This window comes from Nymphaea colorata, chromosome 2, assembly GCF_008831285.2.
Source record: "Nymphaea colorata isolate Beijing-Zhang1983 chromosome 2, ASM883128v2, whole genome shotgun sequence".
NCBI classification, from domain to species: domain Eukaryota; kingdom Viridiplantae; phylum Streptophyta; class Magnoliopsida; order Nymphaeales; family Nymphaeaceae; genus Nymphaea; species Nymphaea colorata.
This window is the reverse complement of record NC_045139.1, coordinates 3,064,239-3,082,930: the sequence shown is the minus strand read 5'-3', so window position 1 is coordinate 3,082,930 and position 18,692 is coordinate 3,064,239. Positions and strand designations below refer to the sequence as shown.

Below are 18,692 nucleotides of genomic sequence, written 5' to 3'. Positions count from 1 at the left end.
TTAAGATCAAGGGAAACCAGAATCGATCCGATTTAAGTTAGATAGATTAGGGAAAACAAGAATTGATCCGATTCACTTACACTCCACAACGACGTTTCAAATCTTAAGTTGCACTACCCATCAGTTTAACTTCCATTAAAAAAAAAATTAAAAATAAAGAATGACTTCTTCCTTTCAAAATTTCTAACAACAATGGCTAAAAATTGTTGTGCTTTGTATATTGCCCCCAAGAAGAGAGAGAATGAAAGAGAGAGAGAGAGAGATGACAACATTGTTCATCTATATGTACATGACAACATCAAAGTTTTTGGGGTATGTATAACCAACAAGTTAGTATCTCCTTCATTTCAACATTTCTAACAATATGAGATAAAAATTGTGCTTATATATATATATATATATATATATATATATATATATATATATATATATATATATATATATATATATATATATTTCAAAATTTCTAACAACAATGGCTAAAAATTGTTGTGCTTTGTATATTGCCCCCAAGAAGAGAGAGAATGAAAGAGAGAGAGAGAGAGATGACAACATTGTTCTTCTATATGTACATGACAACATCAAAGTTTTTGGGGTATGTATAACCAACAAGTTAGTATCTCCTTCATTTCAACATTTCTAACAATATGAGATAAAAATTGTGCTTATATATATATATATATATATATAGAGAGAGAGAGAGAGAGAGAATCTACGACTGCAAAGAGGAAGAAGTTATGCTATGGACGATCTGCAAACTACGGTTTCTTCATCTAAAGTGTAACAATAGAAGGAGCTATAAAAATTGCGCTTCTATATATTTCAATCACATATTTTGCTATGTGGAACAAACGCTTTCTTCTGTTATCGTTTCTAACATGGGCTTTCTGGACCTACATACAGTCAACGTCCTCTTGAGCTGGTGAAACGAAGCATCTTCTTCCAGTCCCTCTAAACTAAGCCTAGGCAGAGTCTCCGCCTGGCCTGGACTCGGGCCGCTCACCTCCGGCAAGATCCTCGCGCTCGCGCCGCCGGACTTCTTCAGCTCGCTGTTGGCCCTCATGACCAGCCCGGCCATGTCGGCCGGAGTGACGACGGAGTTGACGCGCGACATCGGGAAGAGGACGTAGACGTTGCCCATCTCGAGGTCCTCGTCGGCCGCCAACGGCGAGAAGCGCCGCCCGATGTGGAGGGACTGCGAGTGAACGACAAAGTGGTTGGGGCATTCCAGCATCAGCTCCGCCGCATTGACCGGGCCGTCGATCTGCTGGACGTCGCCGTTGCTGCTGGAGATGACTTTCACGGCGGAATTCCGGTGGGGGGTGCTGTGGATGAGGGCGCAGGAGATGTAGTTCCCCATGGAGGTGCTCGGTGGTTGTGGTCTGAATGGGAGGGGGGCTTGTTTGGAGGTGCCTTAAATAGAGGGGAGAAAGGAAAAGTCCAGCTGTTATGTGAATAGTTTGACAAAGTAGGAGATACGCGTTTGGAGAGAATAAAAGGAGATAATATAATAAATCGAAAGTTTTCACCTGGCCACCTATCTTTATTTTAATTCTATTAAGAAGCTTCGCTTTTTTATTTTTCTCACATAAGGTTTCCTTTTGCTTATAATTATCAAATAAGGGTCCGCATTTGTCCTGCCACTTTGGGTATACTTAAGGCTACTTAAGGAGCACACAACTCACTGGTAAAAGTTAAGTTTTATTCAATTAACCAGACAGGATCTCCAAAAATCATATTTAAATCTAAATTATAATAAGTTAGAACCGAATTATGTAAGTAAGACCTGAGGAACCCCGGTGTCCGACATGAACCTAACCCATTCACATCCCCGAAGTTTATAACTTTTTTTTTATCAAAGCCAAAAATACTTTTAAATATTGGCGTTTTAGACATGTTATGGCTTAATTTAAGACACTTTGCATGTTGTTAACATGCTTCTAGGTTTGTTAGAAGGGTATTTTGGTAATTTTACATGATAAAAAGTTTCCAAATTTCACTTTCACCTTTATAAGTGGAGGTCTTTCCATCTAATTAATTGAAGCATTTTGATCATTTACGGCTTATAACACATTATTCTTTGTTAGGAGCCATAATATTTAATCTGCCCCGTTGTTTGAAGCTTTAGATTGGCATTTGTAAGTTAGAGTGTATGCAGAAAATTACAGATATGAGGGTTTTATTAGAGTTATTGCTAAAACTGGGGTCATAAATGAAAAATTTTCATGTCGCTATTGTGCTCTGCGAACGCCGAACAGGGTCAAAGTACTGGAGCCGTCCGACGTTGAACCAGTAGTTGGAAACTTCCTCTAATTTAGAAGGATCGGAGAAATTATTTAATTATTTCTTTTTTTGTATTTTTTAATATAGTTGATCGAAAATTTATTTACTTTCTTTACGTTCACGTCTTAATATTTTTTGATAATATGAGCATTTTCATTTTTTTTTGTTTAATATGTTACTGAAAATGAGTTAACAAACTGTTGAAACGAGAGGAGATGGGCAGACTTCTAAATGGAAGATCGGTTTCTCATAGTAATGCCTTAATGGTATTATCACTTATCAGTAGCTTCATAACTTTAATTTTAAGTTAATTCATGGTTTGACTGCCAATAAATGCGAAAGTTAATAGGAAGTTAAGAAAAAAAAAATTCAAAATTTTGCATTTTGAAATTTAATATAGAGAGTTTTTTCATAAGATATGATCATATTGATAATACCACAATATTTCTTCCAAGTTCAATTTTTTTTTAATTGGTTTAAAAACGTTTAATTTTGTCTGATATTTTCTTTGATACATTGTTCTAACTTTGTAAGCTTTTATTATTTCGTGGAGACGTTTGCATGTTTGGTCATTGTGGATGTGACCTTAGAGAAGTTCGTTACCTTGCGCAATGAAGAAGCAAGGCATGAATAAGTTTAACTACTACGGAAAACATTGAGTGTTTTGAAGTTGGAGTCATTTTTATACTGACCAAAACATGGTACAAAAAGTCCCCCCAGAGTTGATATAGTGGAGCAATCGATGACTGTCAAACCCTCCCACTGTATATCGACTCAGATAGAGAAAGGGGACTAACATCCCATCACCGGAAGCTGCTGAGCGGCAGCACGTGGTAGCGGGACACGATTGGGAGGCAGGTCGGTGCTCGACTCGGCTTGTGAACGAGTTCGAGCCAAGTTATTTGCCTAACGAGTCGAGCTCGAGTTCACGAGTCTACTCGTTTAAATAATCGAGTTGAGTTTAAGTTCAACACGTAACTGTCAAACTGAACTCGAGCAACCTCGATATATTCAAATGAGTTTACGAGTTTGTCAAGTCTTAATTGGGCCGACCTCAAGCTCAACACCTAACCATGAGTATCAATTCTATTCAAACGAATTTGTCAAACCTTAATCGAGTCGAGCTCAAGATCAACACGTAACTGCCGAATTGAGTTTGAGTTGCTTCTGTCAAGCTATTCTCGAGCTGAGTCGAGCTTGAGAATTTATTAGACGAGCCGAGTCGAGTTCCAGCTAACTGACTACTCGGCTCTTGTTCACTCCTGCCGACCTTGAGAAAAGAAGTGGCGAAAAATATGTATATAAAGCATCTGACCGTCCAATCAAAAGATTGCATGGCTCTTATAGGTTGTCCAAGACAAAAATATACAGGTTCAAACTATATATATATATACCATAAAGATTTGAATAAGAGTTTTAGATTGTTTTCAATTTATGAGCAACGGAGAGGTCACAAAATCCAATTATGTTCATTAAATTTCTATTATCTTTTCTTTTTCGAGCTTATTGGTTTATAAGTTTGAGCCTTCGGTTCATTGGCAGAGTTAGGTTCCGACAAACTAACCGAAATTGGACTTAGTACAAGGAAGAAATAAAAAATATAGAATGGGACACTAGAAAATATCAATAAAAAAATATTCAAAGGTATTTATTGGTGTGGGCACCTGCCCACAGGAGATATATATATAAAATATATCTGAACATCTAAAAGCAGTGGTAGGTTGAATGTTTCCATTGGATACGAAATGATTAATTTAGCAAATATTAATTTGATGACATGATCTTGGTGTTAACGCGTGGACCATGTCTTTTCTTTTTTTTTTCTCCTAATATTTTGTTAAAGCCTGAAGCAGTCACGTTATTGTTTGAGTGTACGTTACCTGGACAAGTTTGCCTCTGTCAATTCCTACCAAAGCTGGGAAGCACACACTTTGAGCGCCCCATCATTCGCAGCTTTCTCTCCTTTCTTTTATTACGTCGCGTGTTTGCTCAGTGCCTCCATGTGCTGAGAGATGCGCCTTTTGAACTTTTCAGCTTTTTGATGTACCGTGACTGCCTTTTTCTATTCATATAAAATAATTAAAATATATTTCTAAAGCACCGACTCCGAGTAGATCTAAGTGGATTCCAGTGTTTGGTTTTATTGAATTGTGAGTCAGAGTTTGGTCTCTGTGAGCTTTCTTTTGGGCTAAAGAAAGGGGCTGGCTGATATGGATCCAGGTGGGGTTGATGTGGATCCATATCATATTCATATGGAACGGCGTCGATGTGTTGATGGTAAAGTCTGTGAAAAAAAAACTCAAAAGCAATAAAATGGCGGTGGGCGGTGTGGATTTGATAATGGATATCTGAAGTTCTGGTCTCAGAACTGTTTAATCAAATGATTTTTAGAGTGGAAAATTTCTTAGAAATGCGACTGGCAAAATATTTTAATAAAAAAGTGTTTTATTTTACATTACTAAAGTTGTCAAGGAGGTTGACTGATTTTTTATTAGCTCTCGATGAGTTGGGGGTTGATAGGCGGCCTGTCATAGGCTGACAATTTTGGTCCGGGCGGCGCGGCAAGAACTTGATTGTCGCAAGCCTTCAAACCACTGAACGGAGCGCAAAGGTAGTTCGAGAAAACGACTGTATAAAGAATGCTTGTGAATAAAGAAATCTCGCAATGTATTGGCTTGAAAAATTAGTATATCACGATAAAGATAAGAAAGGAGAATGATCTCCTAAAGTTTATATATATATATATAAACTTGCTTAAAGTGAAACAGTGAGCCTTTCACCGCTCCGACCAGAAGCATTTAGAAATTTCAAATTGGTTCGAATTTGGGTCTAAGTCAAATCTGCTCCGATCAGAAGCATTTAGAAATTTCAAATTGGTTCGGACCACCAGGTTGAGCTCAAGTCCGTGCAATTAAAACGATTGACATGGATCGATTGATGATGGTGATGATTTTTCTTCACGGCTTTTTTCTTTGTGATGGATATCATTTTCAAGGAAAAAACAAAAAAGGTGTGAACATATCGATTATGTTTCAATATTTTCTACATAAAATCATCACCTCAAAATGTCTTGGATGCCAAAAAAAAGTGACTTATGTTATCAAAGGTGAAATAGTTTGCTATGTGATATTATTAGATTATTATTCCACCGTGATATTATTGGATTGAAATGCCTCTTTAAATGTTTTTAAAACATTAAATGTGAGTACAATTCACTACTTTTTAAGCAATGTTTCAAAAAAGGCAACGCGTTCATAATGGTATTACTTTAAAATAAACAAATTAAATGGAAGTGCCATAACTATAAGGCAGAATTAATTAAAAAACAAAATCTTTTTTCCATATAAAATAAAAAAATGCAAGAAATCATTGCACCATCTTGTTTATAATTTCAAAAGGTGGCATTGACTTAGTTTTCTTGATAAACTTTCAGTTTTGGTGCCCACTCTTTGATTTAATTCTAAAAAAGCGTGGTTCACTTTGTTGAATTATTTGTTACACGCCATACTTATGTTGACAATTGCTAAATCAGGGCACATGCTAAGTCATCATTTTGGAGAAATTCTAAATTACTGCTTTAAGGAAATGTAAAATTTTCAATTTTTTTTGAGACTAAGGGTCAAACTAAAATTTCTAAATTTTGTCAAAAAAGGCCTAAATACTATTTTTCAAAATTTTTATATAAAATAAATGATTTTTTGAAAATTTTCATATAATTTTTTTTTGGAGTCAAGGCCATGCCGGGCCCCTTTTGTAAATACAACAATATTGTTAATATCGTATCAACATCATATGGGTTTAGCACCAATATAACATTATATTGGCCAACATGCATCCTCATCATTTTTGTTTTTTCTTGAATTTAAAAGAATTTAAAACATTGAATTAATTTTATTTTTAAATTAGAAAAATTTAAAATAAACTTATATATATATATATATTAATATATATATATATATATATATATATATATATAGAGAGAGAGAGAGAGAGAGAGAAAGAGAACATGTATATATATATATTGGTTTGAATCGGCCTGACTTTGAAAAGGTAAAGTCTGGTAACATAAAGAGGCAGATGCAAGGGACATCGCCTTCAACTCACGCAATCATACATAATTATACGTCATCTAGAGGTTGCTAGTTAAATACAAAGGTGGGTCCGCGCCCAAGACTTTCGATGTCGCCCTCATCAACTGTTGACTGACTCCAGCCCGAGCCCACTGTTCGTACTTGCGCCTACAAGCTCCGGCCGGTTCAACGTCTGGGCAGCTTCAAGGTGGGTGCGTTGAAATGGACAGCCGAACCAACTCAGTCCAAACGCGGGCCGCAAACGCGCCAGTGCTGACCCATGCCGCTGCGGTCCCCTTGCCGGGAGGGTCTCGATCAAGTCTGGGTCAACTACGTCTTTGCCTGTGCGGAGCTGGTCAACTTGAACGTCTGGACTAAGACACCGAACGAAAGAACAAAGAAGAATGCACACGAGCTGGACAAGGAGGCCTCGTCCCATATTAAATTCAAAATTAAGTTATCAGTGGCCGGGTTTGGACTGGGCCCAGCCAGGTCAAACCTGGCGTGGTACGTATTAGCCAAGCTGGGTCTCAACTCGAGCTTGAGTTAGGTCCGAAAAACTTGTGCGAACTAAGTTGGGGGTCAACTCGAGCTCGAGTCAGGTCCGAAAAACTTGGTGCGATCTCCGTTTAGAGCTGCGGAACTACTGGATGACTCGAACCCACCTCCACCTCTAGCGCACCCATGGATGATTGAAATGAAAAATTTAAGATGAAAATTTTTATTTTTATTAGTTATTATCCTATATATATATATATATTGACAATCATCTTCCATCGTTTGTTGTAACGAAACTAAGTTCAAGTATTTATTGTTCATATCTAAAAGCATATAAATAAACAAAAAAGTCATGTTTAGTTGCAAGGTGAGTTTATATGCCAAACTAAATGAGATAACTTACTTTTAAACTCTTACAGAATCTTACTAGCAGAGTTGAAAAACATCACCTATAGCCTATAGGAAGAGTTGGCATTGATCAAACCAATCATACCCTTTTTTAATATCTTCTAAATTTTCCTTCAAAATCCGCCCCAAGGATATAGGGGTGAACAAAGAATTGAGCTCGAGTTCATGAGTCCACCCGTTCAAATAATCGAGTTGAGTTCGAGCTCAATACGTAACTGCTGAGTCGAACTTGAGCTTTAATCGAGTTTGTCAAACCTTAATCAAGTCACTATACTCAAACAAGTTTACGAGTTTGTAGAGCCTTAATCAAGTCCAGCTCGAGCTCAACATGTAAGAATGAATATCAATTTTATTCAAACAAGTTTGTCGAGCCTTATTGAGTCGAGCTCAACATGTAACTGATGAGTCAAGCTCAAGTTGCTTCCGTCAATCTATTCTCGAGCTCAAGCCAAGTTGAGCTCGAGGTTTTATTAGTTGAGCAAGTCGAGCTCAAGCTAACTGAACTCGGGCTCGACTCGGCTTGGCTCATGTTCACCACTACATGGATGAGATCTCAACATTAAAGCATTGCAAATTCACAATAAATGACGATTTCTCCATGCGCAAGCAAATTTTATGAGATTTATAAAATCAGTAGTCGAAATGGTTTTGGCTTCAAAAATTGATCCTACATATCGATAAAATATTATCTTCTGCTGATCTTTACGGTTCCAAGCATGAGAAGAGATCCATATAACTATTGATGTCAACGGGTAAGATTAAGATAAAGTTTCCTATCAAACTGTTTTAGAAAAATCAGATACGAAAAACAATTAACATCCAATTAAGAAATTGGTTCAGGTTCAAATTTAAGAAAAGACAACCACTCATAGATTTAGTTCTAAAATAAATATCTAATCAGATTTGGATTTGGATTTAAATCCAGATTTAGTTTTTAACTAAATATGATATATCTAATATCCATGCATTTTCGAAGTTGGCTCTTAACATATAATAATATAGTTAGGATTTCATTGTGTATTTAAAAGTTTGGTTCAGATTTGGATTCACATATGAACTTGAATGTTAGACTTTATTTATTTTTATTCGAACCTGTACTTAAATCCAAATATATGAACCGCATGGTAAAGGTAAATCCTATTATAAGCTGTATACGTTCACATCCCTACTTATAATCAAATTTTCCTAGAAAACTTTAAAATATTTAACTCGTTCAACAAGTCGACTGGTTACATGCAGAGATACATACCGGATTAATGTATGCGGATCAGCCGTCAGAGACAAAACCCAGTTCCTTAAAATAAATTATCGATGTATATTTGTGCATAATCAAACCTTATAGATTAATCAATCTTAAAAGTGACTTGATAGGAAACATACACTAAGTCAATCATTTTGTTGGGTTTTAAATGTGTAATTTAATAATAAAAAAATGGGTCCTAGAAAACTAAAATTTTAATAGTAAAAAATCAATAATTTTCATGAAAGTGAGCTGAATTAAAACAAATTTTATATTAAATAAGAATATGAGTTTTGGTGGTTTGGCTTTTTCCTGCCCTGAGTAGTGTGTGTATGTATAAATATAATATTTATATCTTAGATGGGGAAATCCTCTGGCTTCTCACAACCTCACAACGTACTGCTTGAGAGAGAGATGGTAAGAAGATTTCATGCTTTCTTTTTTCTTTTTTTTTTCTCTCTCTCTCTCTCTCTCTATATATATATATATATATATATATATATATATATATATATATAACATTTAGATCTTAGATGGAGAAATCCTTTGGCTTCTCCCAATATACTGTTAGATAGAGAGAGAGATGGTAGAAAGATTTTAGGCTTAGATGGAGAAATCATCTTGTTCATCTTTTTACTTCATGTCCGTTCTTTTATAGTATTCTTGCCTCTGCATGTCCTTTCTTTATTAGTAACATTTTCGCTTTTTTTTTCTTTCTCTTTTGTCCTTCTTTTCACTTGTCCTTTTCCTGGAGTCATGTCTGTAGGTTGTGTCTTATATCTTGTTGATGGCGCATTTGAGAGAAGTGCAACAACAGGGTCTTCTGGAGACCTCCTTATTGTCAGATTCTGTAGCATGCCTTGTGCAAGGGGATGTCCACTTTGCTATTCGGCTATTGCGCTGTCCTTCGTTTGGTTGACTCTGCGAGTCCGTCTCTCCACTCTTTCTTCACTCATTTTATTTTGTTTTATTGTGCTGCCTTTCTATTTTGTTTTTGTGGTTTGTTTATACACTTTCATTTTATCGGCTCTCTCTTTCTCTCTCTCTCTATATATATATATATATATATATATATATATATATATATTGGTTTGGTTGAGGGAGTGTTCACAATCACATTGTGAAGTGCCCCGTGAATGCAACTTACACATGCTCAAATGCTCATCAAGATGGGACTTTATGCCTTTGTGACCCAGCGTGCTTAAACTGAAAGCAAGAGCTCCTTTCCAATCACCTAACTTGATTCTTCGTTACCCAAAACGCGATATCTTGCTGTCAACTTCATAACGTTTAGCAATGTGGCAAACTTATAATGAATTTGTACAATGTTAGGTACAACTTCCACATAACAACCAAAGTATGGCTCACAAAATCCCCTTGCTTTCAAAAGATATGAAGCATTGGCGCCATTAGCACACATGGGTTGGCTGTTGGTCCCACTTCTAAGCTATTAGAGATATTCAGATCTGCTTCGGGATCCGAGAAAGCGGTTACAGGACATGGATTTTTTGTTTGGACACAGAAGAGATCTACCATTTTACTGTGATCATCCATAATATAACCATTGAGCTCAGTTTGTTGGAGATGTTTAATTACCAGCTAGTTTTTAGTTTATCATGGTTTTGTGCAAATCCATTTATAAGCACAAAACCATGTCAGAGTTGATCAAGTACAATTGAAAAGAGCAAAGCCCTGTACCCTGGATCTCACTCTCATTTGCAACAACAAGTAATAGAACAATTTACGATCTGATCAAGTTCTGGTAAGAAGTTATTGAGAAAGTTCGATGGCAGCATTGATACAAACGTCAAAGTACTTCGGATAATCTCAAGTTTGTGAGCAGAGATGTTTTCTTGTTATCCTAAGCGAAAAGCTTTAGTGGGTTTAGAACGGGAAGCGAAGGTCACCGCCCGCCGGCGCCGGCAAGGACGCTGGGGGACATTTAAGATAACTGGGAACTGACAAAGGTATGACAGGTGGAATAGAAAAAGTAGAGCACCGGTTCTCCTCTCTCCCCACACTAAATAGCTGAAAAGTTGAGCAAAACAGAGAAATCACAGGGAAAAGCAAAGAAATCAAATCAGACATAATTTCACTTTCATGAGTCGACATGGAGAAAGATGAACAGTAAAACCTCGCGTGAAGAACAAGGGAAGAGAATGGGATCGAACTGCATTTTCTTTCAACCTGAATGAAAAGTTTCCCAACATACACTAGACACCATGGATTAGTGAATCAGGACATGCCCACCAACTCGATTTCGATGACGATGAAGATGTGGTCATGGTTTCTGTGGGCTCTCAACGATGGTACCAAGGGAAGGTCTCCATTGCAGAGGAGACCTCTCCCTGCTGAGCCCCGTGTTGGTTTCTTCGCTCTTTGATTTGTATTGAGAAGGGAAGCTGCACAGTTCACCCAGCAACGGAAAAATCCTCCCAATATTGTTAGAGAACATCTGCTTCTTGGCTGGAGAGGCCTTGAGTGACAGAGACTCTATCTCTCTGCGGGACATGACAGCGTAGAGCAATTCAACGGGCAGTAGGAAGTAGAGCCTCTGCTTCTTCAGTTCTTGGTCTGCTTCCACTGCCGGAATCCGGCGACCGGCGTGTAAGCGACGGGCATCACAGATGAAATGATATGGGTTTCGCAGCATCAGCTCAGCAGCTTTCACAGGCTTCCCATACACCTCCACCCTTCCATCGGCACTTAGAACCCTGACACCTCTTGATGATGAAATAAATGGAATTGGGGAGCAGGACATGTAGTTCCCCATGAATGTGTGTGAGAGAGAAAGAGGGAGAGAGAGTGTGAGAGAATGATGAAGCAGGAAATGATTTTATGTACACCTGTTGAGGGTAGGTACTATTGATCAGCTTTCCGACCATTTTGAAAGGGGACAAAAGAGAATCTACTTGAAGAGGTTGAACTTAAGATCTTTCAAGAGTTAAGAGAGGTCAAAAGTTCAACGCCCAAGCCAAGCTGCTACCAGCATAATCTGGTAAAACCAGCCTAATTCCAGCTTGATTATCAAAAACTTCTAAGAACAAACAAAATTTGGCATGATTTTGATGTGATGGAATAAACTGCACACCATATTTAATCAATTGTTTGTTTCATGCACCTACCAACATCTGCAAATAGGAATAACAGCCTTCCCTGATGTACCAATGATCTTAAAAAGTTGATGGCTGTCACTTCTAGACCTGTAATTGGGCAAGAAGTTGCTGAATTCTGACCAGTGTTGCCATTATCATATGATATCACCAATTCCAAATTAATATACTGGTCGTATGATTTTTAAAAAATTCCATTTCTTTAAAATCTCAAATTGTTTGAACTATTTTAACTATCTTTGAATAGAAAATAAGAAATAGACAGGATAATCAAGCTCCAAATATGAGCAGAGGGTACATGAGCCAAGCCCCAAGATGGTGTGTATATCAATAAGTGCTAGGTCTGTTTGGTATAATCCATATATTAATTTACCAGGTATATGTTTGTGGGATCATCGGCCTAATATATTAGCAATAAGTCACTTGATTGAATCGAGGACTCAATGAGCAACCAGTCTGAATTGGATCCAATTCAGACCTAAATTCGGTTCATGCCTGCGAATTAATTACAGTAATTGATGGAGGCAACTAAGAGGGGAGTTGGCTGTAAATAGGGCCGAAGACAAGCAGAGACTCAAAGTGTTTATGTAAATGGTTCTGATACGGATCACATCCAGCCTACCCAAATTTGATTAATACGATCCAGATTTGGACTCAGATCTTATTTTCTGAAACAAAAATTTGGATTCTAGCATAAGGTTCGACTTATATATGTGATTGAATCAGATCTTTATCAGATCTAAATTGGACATCAGATTCGGTTATGACTATGAGGCTACATACTGAACGGAAAACAAACTAGCAGTTGGATTTAGCAGATCCAACTAAGCAGATCCAAAATCGAGTCGGTAATCAGATATATCACACCAATATGCATCCGTAATGTTAGCCAAGGAACTTACATGCAGACATATCTTTATCTTTCTAATCGGATGCTAACCAAGGAACCTACGCCATATTATCAATCTATCCCATCCAAGTTTAGGTGAAGCACCGTCTATATAATTGTTATTTGCTTTTGAATTTCTTGATTCTTTAACAGCACCTTAATTGTTAGTCACAAAGATTGTTGGTTTAGAAGAGGAAATCTTCCTGGAAATGGATCGCATGGTTACGCCAATAAGGGCATCCTATCGGACACGAGTGTCACACAACAAAACCATTGGATTCGTGTGGTCACACATAGCACTCCATAGATTGAAGATAGTCTGTTATGTGAAGCTGGAAAGTGGGTAGATGACCCAGGATAATCAGGTTTCCTTGATGCGACAAATATCTGACCCACTCGGTTCAGATATAACCATGAAAGATTATGTCAAATACTTTTTGTCCTTCTGTCGAATGATGCAAGGATAACCAGTCACACATTCAAATTGGCAGGTTTCAGGCTAGTAAAATCTACTTGGTAGGCCTTTTCTAGTTTCAAGTGAACCAACATTCAAATTTCAACCACATGGTAATGGGCGTGCTTTGTTGATCCCAAAGTTGAATGTATCAACATGGTCGAGTTCGGAAATCACCAAAAAAAAAAAAAAGGTTCAGAGAACCCCTTCTGAGCTTCATGCGTATTTTTACCTGAGATGACCAAAGTTACAATCTTTGTTGTAGCTTGGCCCATCTTAGCCTTCGGGTTTTGTATTTGCTGCATGCATGTCAGAAATCAAATGAAAGAGCTGTCAATCCTGTGTATGTATAGGATCGACATCTTGCTGCATCAGCCCACGTCAGCCCAATAGCAAAAGTTGAGCAAATTATATTTTGAGTCTTCCCTTTTCTTGCACATAACCAGCCATTCGGTAGTGGCCACAGGGTTGACAGCTCAATTCCCAACTAGCCTGTTATTAGGTAGCCCTTTGCCATAGCAAACATGAGCACTGTAATGCAAACATTATGAACTTTTCCTTTGCAATAGCAAACAGGAGCACTGCAATGCAAACAGATCAGCAAATGGTTGATCAACTCGCCCAAATTAGGAATTTGAATTTGACGAAGCAAATATGAACTAAGATGCAGAGAATGGAGAACCAATGAAATAGGGTTGAACCAAGATCAGAAGGAAAATTGGTTTCACATGTAAATTACAATCCTAGATCTAATGGACATGAACATACAATAGAATTCTGCATTGCCTGCTATTAATTCAGTAGTGCTTCCTCTGGCCACTCCATGGCAAAGCAGTATCGCACAGTCCATTCTCAGCTTTCGTCTGCAATTTGCTGAACTTCTCATGTTTCTTTGATCTGCTAAACAGTAGATCCAAGGGAACAAAATTCACACCAGCAACTGATACAGATGCTCCCGTGTAAAAATCCTCTTCTGATCCATGGAAGGCCACATAGTAAAACTAAACAGAAGGGAGATCTCAGTCTCTCCAGCTCCACCTTGATATATCCATTATAGAACAATTAAATACAAAGCAGTCAATCCTCAATATCAAAATCCAAAGTTCTCCTCCTAAGTGCTTGTCAGTTCTTATGAATAGACACCTGCTAAAGCCTGTTCTTCATTATGCTTTTTGAGGAATGATTAAAGTATATATAAGTGCTGCCATGGCAGTGGCATCAAGTCCGACATTAATGATGTTAACAAGGAGATTACATTCTAGATGACATTTGTACACCACTTAAGTGTGCCCATTTGTTGGTAATCCATGATTCAATTTTAGGTTCATAAAATTCTTCTCTATAAAAGGACTCTTGTTTGAAATCCATACCCAGTAGGACCATTTCAGCAACATAATCACTTTTCACAAATCCCACCTATGCATTCTAGTTGTGTTAATTCATCAACAACATCATTGTGGACATATGTATTGCCTGCCCTTGGGAACATTCTGTTTAGAAGCCTTCTCCAGGTTCCCATTCGAGGAACAAATCCATGCCGTATCATCTCTCTTAGAACCAACTCAGCATCATCTAACAATCTTTCAGTACAGAGTCCTTGAATCAACAACTTGAATGATTTAAAACTGGGAGCAGAACCTTCTGATATCATTCGGTACAAATATTCTTTTGCATCAAGAGACTTCTTCATATCCAACAGACCATAAATAACAGCCAGGTAGGACCCAGAGTTAGGGAGGCATCCCTTGCCCTTCATCTTATCCAGCAAATCCATTCCTTCTGCCACTCTCTTCTGTTTGCAGAGCCCAGAGATCAGTATATTGAACGTTATTGTATCATGATGGCAACCTGCTCTATCCGTTCTTTCATAAAGTTGAAAGGCTTCATCTACATTGCCTTGCTCACAAAGATAATGCATCAGTGTTGCATAAGTTTTCCTGTTAGGCTTGCAACCTTGTTTAGGCATTTCATCAACCAAAGAATATGCAGCATCCATTTTTCCAAGTTGACATAAAGCCTTGATGAGAATGTTAAAGCAACAAGCATCCAGCTTGACACCCAGACGAGAAGCTCTCAAATATACTTCATGCATTGTCTCGTATCTCTTTGTGCAAACAAGCATATTCAGCACACAATTGAAAGTAGCAACAGTAGGCCAGCAACGAAATTTAGGCATCTCATATAATGCCCTGACAGCCCGTTCAGGATTGTTCCCCACATGAGCAAATAACTTGATTAAATTACGAAAGAACTCGTCCGACAGCGTGCAGCGCTCCATTTTGATTCTAACCAAGATATCTTCAATTGCGTCAAACATCTGAGCGTAAGCAAGCCTCTCCATTATGATGCTGTAAAGGGCCTCATTGGGCTTATAGTCCTTGCGCAGAGAAACTTTGTGAAATGTACTGATAAGCAACTGAGGATCTCTTATCCCGTTGAAGACTTTCAGGACTTCATTGGGAGAAAGCCAGTCTTTATGATCTACTCGATTGATATCAGGTCGTACTTGAGCGAGTGTTGACAAAGAAACAATTGGGATTCTCAATTTCTGAATCGGGCCAAACTTGCGGAAATGAAAATGGAATTTATTGCAGCAATTTCGAAAGACCATCCAATGGGCACCCATTTCTGTACCAAAGCCAGATCATTAGCAACCCAAAGCAGAAATGCCAAAAAATAAGAAACACAGAATTGGAGCGATCTCACAGCGGTTAACAACTATGAAGTTTTGTTCCACATCTTTCAAACTAGAAAATGAAAGACCAAAACAAAGAAATAGAACTAGTACACTGGAATGCATCAATACAACACCAAGACCATCACCATCACTGGAAGGGCCCAAGTTAAATTGCTGAAGAGCAATACAACATAGGAAACATTTGGGAAGCACTACAGTATACAAAATACAGGATAACTGGTTGCACTGTTCGAGAAGTGCCTAATGAGAGTAGCTCAAGAAGAGTCTGCCTTGAATATTAGAAAAATACTGCTAGGCGCTAGCCGTAATTTGATAAAAAAGACTTACCGAGACAATTTCAATTGGTGGGTGGCTCTCTTAGTCTCTTTTGGCTTCCTTAAGGATTATTATCTGCAGGTAAGCAAATCAGCCACTTGGATGCGCCTCATCAAGTCGTTCTGCGCCCCCTTTCGGAGCAATTTAGATAAACTGTTCGTCTGCAGAAACCAGAAGAAAAAGACAAGCTATATCAGGGTTCATTCGTCCGCAAAGACTGAAATTAGTGGGTGAGGCATTTCGTCGAACGTTTGGTCTCCCGAAGTCCAGCATCCATCAACCCTCCCTCCAGTTAGAATCAGCCAAGACGGGAGAAACAGAGAGAACATAATATTAAATGTAAATAAGCTCTCTTGAAAGAGAGAAACAAATCCTGCGAATAAGCCAAGCTAGAACGTTTAAGACATACGGCTGATTTGAAATACACGCTTTGCGGATATCATTGTCTAGACGAATCGTAGAAATACCACGAACTTCAAAGCTATGTTATGTAACAAAACCTAAAATCTGAGGCCTTACTGAGGGGGAACTAAATCTGAGATACAAACATTATGTTGTGGACAATTTTAAGCACAAAAAACTTGCATTCAAACATATTTCTTATAGAAATTCTCATGCATGCGGTCCAAGATTCTTTGAAACAGTATCAATGCCAAAAAAAAAAAAGAAAAAAAAAGAGGCTCTGCCACTGTGGTCGACCTTTGAACATTAGAAATGAAGAAATAAGCGCGCTTTTTTATTCTGTCCAAACCTGAATATGACGTCGATCATGATCCGTTTCAGCCTTGGTGCATAAATTGATTCGTGATCAAGAAAGTACTTGGAGCTCATTTTTTTCTATCTCGTATGCTTGAATCTTCATGCTTCAATATGGCATTTTGCATTACTAATTTTCCCATTGGAACTTTATGGTATTCGCATGAGTTGTGGCCTATGACCGTGTTGCAGAGGCGTTCTCTACATGCCCATCTTGTCTATTCAGAGATAGCCACATAACAACACGTTTTATTAAAAAAAAAAAGTGTTTAAAACGTTAAAAACTGGTCAGCGGAATAAAATACAAAAAAAAAAAAGAATGTCATGTATTTTATTCTCATTTTGCCATTTTATTCACGTTTTCACGTTATTTTCCAGTGGTCGATCGGGTAAGTTAGGTGATACAAAGCTTTCATGTGCATCTAAACAACTCTAAAAAGTTTAAAAGAGAGAAACAAAAATGAACGATTCTCTAATGTTCATATCATAGAAAGAAAAAGAAAAAAATAAAAACCAGTGGGGTTCAATTCTTTATACTCCATTGACAAAGTAATCTGGGGCGAAACTTTCAAGACCAAGTTGTATGAAGACATTGGTATATCAACTTTCAGTGTATTTCTATGTGATCTAAAGACAGTGGCAGAGTAAAAAAATTTCTGCTAAGGAACACTAATACTTTAATTGAAATTTTTATAAGGCGACTAATATGTATCTAAATACATTTCTATGTGGTACCAATATATAAGTAATAAGTAAGCTTACACCAGCCCACATGTATCTCGACCACTATCTAAAAGAATTCATGGTTAATTGGGAAGGAAACTTGTAGACATACACATGGAAACGATGATGCTACAACCTTAACCTTAAGATTTTAAAGTTGTTTGGTTTGGGTCTTACTGTACTTATGATACACCTTTCAACTCGAATGTCATACTTGCAACTAATCGCAACATATGTGAATACTATTTGCAGCCCACAGCCCACATAGATTCAAACTTCGAACCCCTTTAATGTGAATGGCCTTGCCAGTTTGAGCCATTAAAATATATTTAAAACCGGTATTTCATGGACAATGATGCCTAGAAGAAAGAATATCGGAAGCCACATGGACAAAATCCACACCAACCTCTTTACAAACATAAATAAAGCATGCTAAATGCAAGTTGTGTTATGCTAAAATATTGACTTTTTTTATTAATAAAATTTTGATTTGATAGGAACTCCTCGTTTGTTTATCGCTAAAAGGACATCATTAAAAATGATTGAGGCCATGTATGTTCCCATCAAATTAATTAGAACGTCATGACTACAAATATATATGTTAAGGACAACGGAAATTTTTAATATACATGTCAATGTCATTTGTCACAAAATGCATGATTCTATAAATTGTAGGTAGTGAATTATATATTTTTTTCAAATATTAAATAGTTCGTTATAAGGTACACCGAAGATGATCTTTGCTTCTTGTAAAGTTTTCACGATTGCTTGTATAAGAGAATATGAATGTAACCGTTCGGCAATGGATCCGATCAGTTAAATTGTTAAAAATAAAAAGGAAAACCTTTTCTTAAAAATATAAATGAAAAATTACAAAAGTTAATGAAAACAAAATAGTTGAAAAAATATGTTAAAACTGACACATGGCACTTTTGAATCAATCGGCCGTCAAACTAAATCGGTTCGCTACAACTCAGATATTGGAATGGACCGATTCAAACACAGTGCATTTGTAGTTAGCTATAAGACAAATTTTAAACACAAAGCAAAAGGATTTTTACCAAATTAACTTCGTCTTATTTTTCAGACCGTGGATTTTATGAGAAATAAGGTTGAGTTTGATTCCCTATAGATTTCAGTTTTGAGAGAAGCTTAAGTTTATGATGGCTGAAATTCACAGTTATATCAAATCGTGGATTTCAAACCACACTTTAATGTAAAAAACATGGATTTAAAATCAGATTT

The 18,692-nt window shown here is 37.3% G+C and overlaps 3 protein-coding genes across 5 annotated transcripts; all 3 read right to left on the bottom strand.

Moving 5' to 3' along the window:
* Positions 1 to 748: 748 nt before the first annotated feature.
* LOC116248631 (uncharacterized) lies at positions 749 to 1,380 on the bottom strand. Its single transcript, XM_031621536.2, has one exon. It carries the CDS (start codon positions 1,358 to 1,360, stop codon positions 839 to 841), a length of 522 nt encoding a protein of 173 aa, XP_031477396.1. The 5' UTR covers positions 1,361 to 1,380; the 3' UTR covers positions 749 to 838.
* Positions 1,381 to 10,570: 9,190 nt separating this feature from the next.
* On the bottom strand, positions 10,571 to 11,332 carry LOC116248715 (uncharacterized). Its single transcript, XM_031621664.2, has one exon. It carries the CDS (start codon positions 11,270 to 11,272, stop codon positions 10,781 to 10,783), a length of 492 nt encoding a protein of 163 aa, XP_031477524.1. The 5' UTR covers positions 11,273 to 11,332; the 3' UTR covers positions 10,571 to 10,780.
* Positions 11,333 to 13,624: 2,292 nt separating this feature from the next.
* On the bottom strand, positions 13,625 to 16,922 carry LOC116247124 (pentatricopeptide repeat-containing protein At3g14580, mitochondrial-like). 3 transcript variants are annotated; one of them, XM_031619097.2, is made up of 3 exons: positions 16,720 to 16,922; positions 15,981 to 16,129; positions 13,625 to 15,583 (listed from the first exon to the last, which is right to left on the bottom strand). In XM_031619097.2, exon 3 carries the CDS (start codon positions 15,579 to 15,581, stop codon positions 14,352 to 14,354), a length of 1,230 nt encoding a protein of 409 aa, XP_031474957.1. In that variant the 5' UTR covers positions 15,582 to 15,583; positions 15,981 to 16,129; positions 16,720 to 16,922; the 3' UTR covers positions 13,625 to 14,351. The 3 variants fall into 3 exon arrangements, with proteins under 3 accessions (XP_031474957.1, XP_031474958.1, XP_031474959.1); XM_031619098.2 differs by lacking the exon at positions 16,720 to 16,922 and adding an exon at positions 16,218 to 16,659; XM_031619099.2 differs by lacking the exon at positions 16,720 to 16,922 and adding an exon at positions 16,378 to 16,659.
* Between the last annotated feature and the right edge of the window lie 1,770 nt (positions 16,923 to 18,692).

What these genes read in the sequence shown, in the direction of transcription:
- LOC116248631 (XM_031621536.2), bottom strand. Translation starts at nt 1,360, where the DNA reads ATGGGGAACTACATCTCCTGCGCCCTCATCCACAGCACCCCCCACCGG.
- LOC116248715 (XM_031621664.2), bottom strand. Translation starts at nt 11,272, where the DNA reads ATGGGGAACTACATGTCCTGCTCCCCAATTCCATTTATTTCATCATCA.
- LOC116247124 (XM_031619097.2), bottom strand. Translation starts at nt 15,581, where the DNA reads ATGGGTGCCCATTGGATGGTCTTTCGAAATTGCTGCAATAAATTCCAT.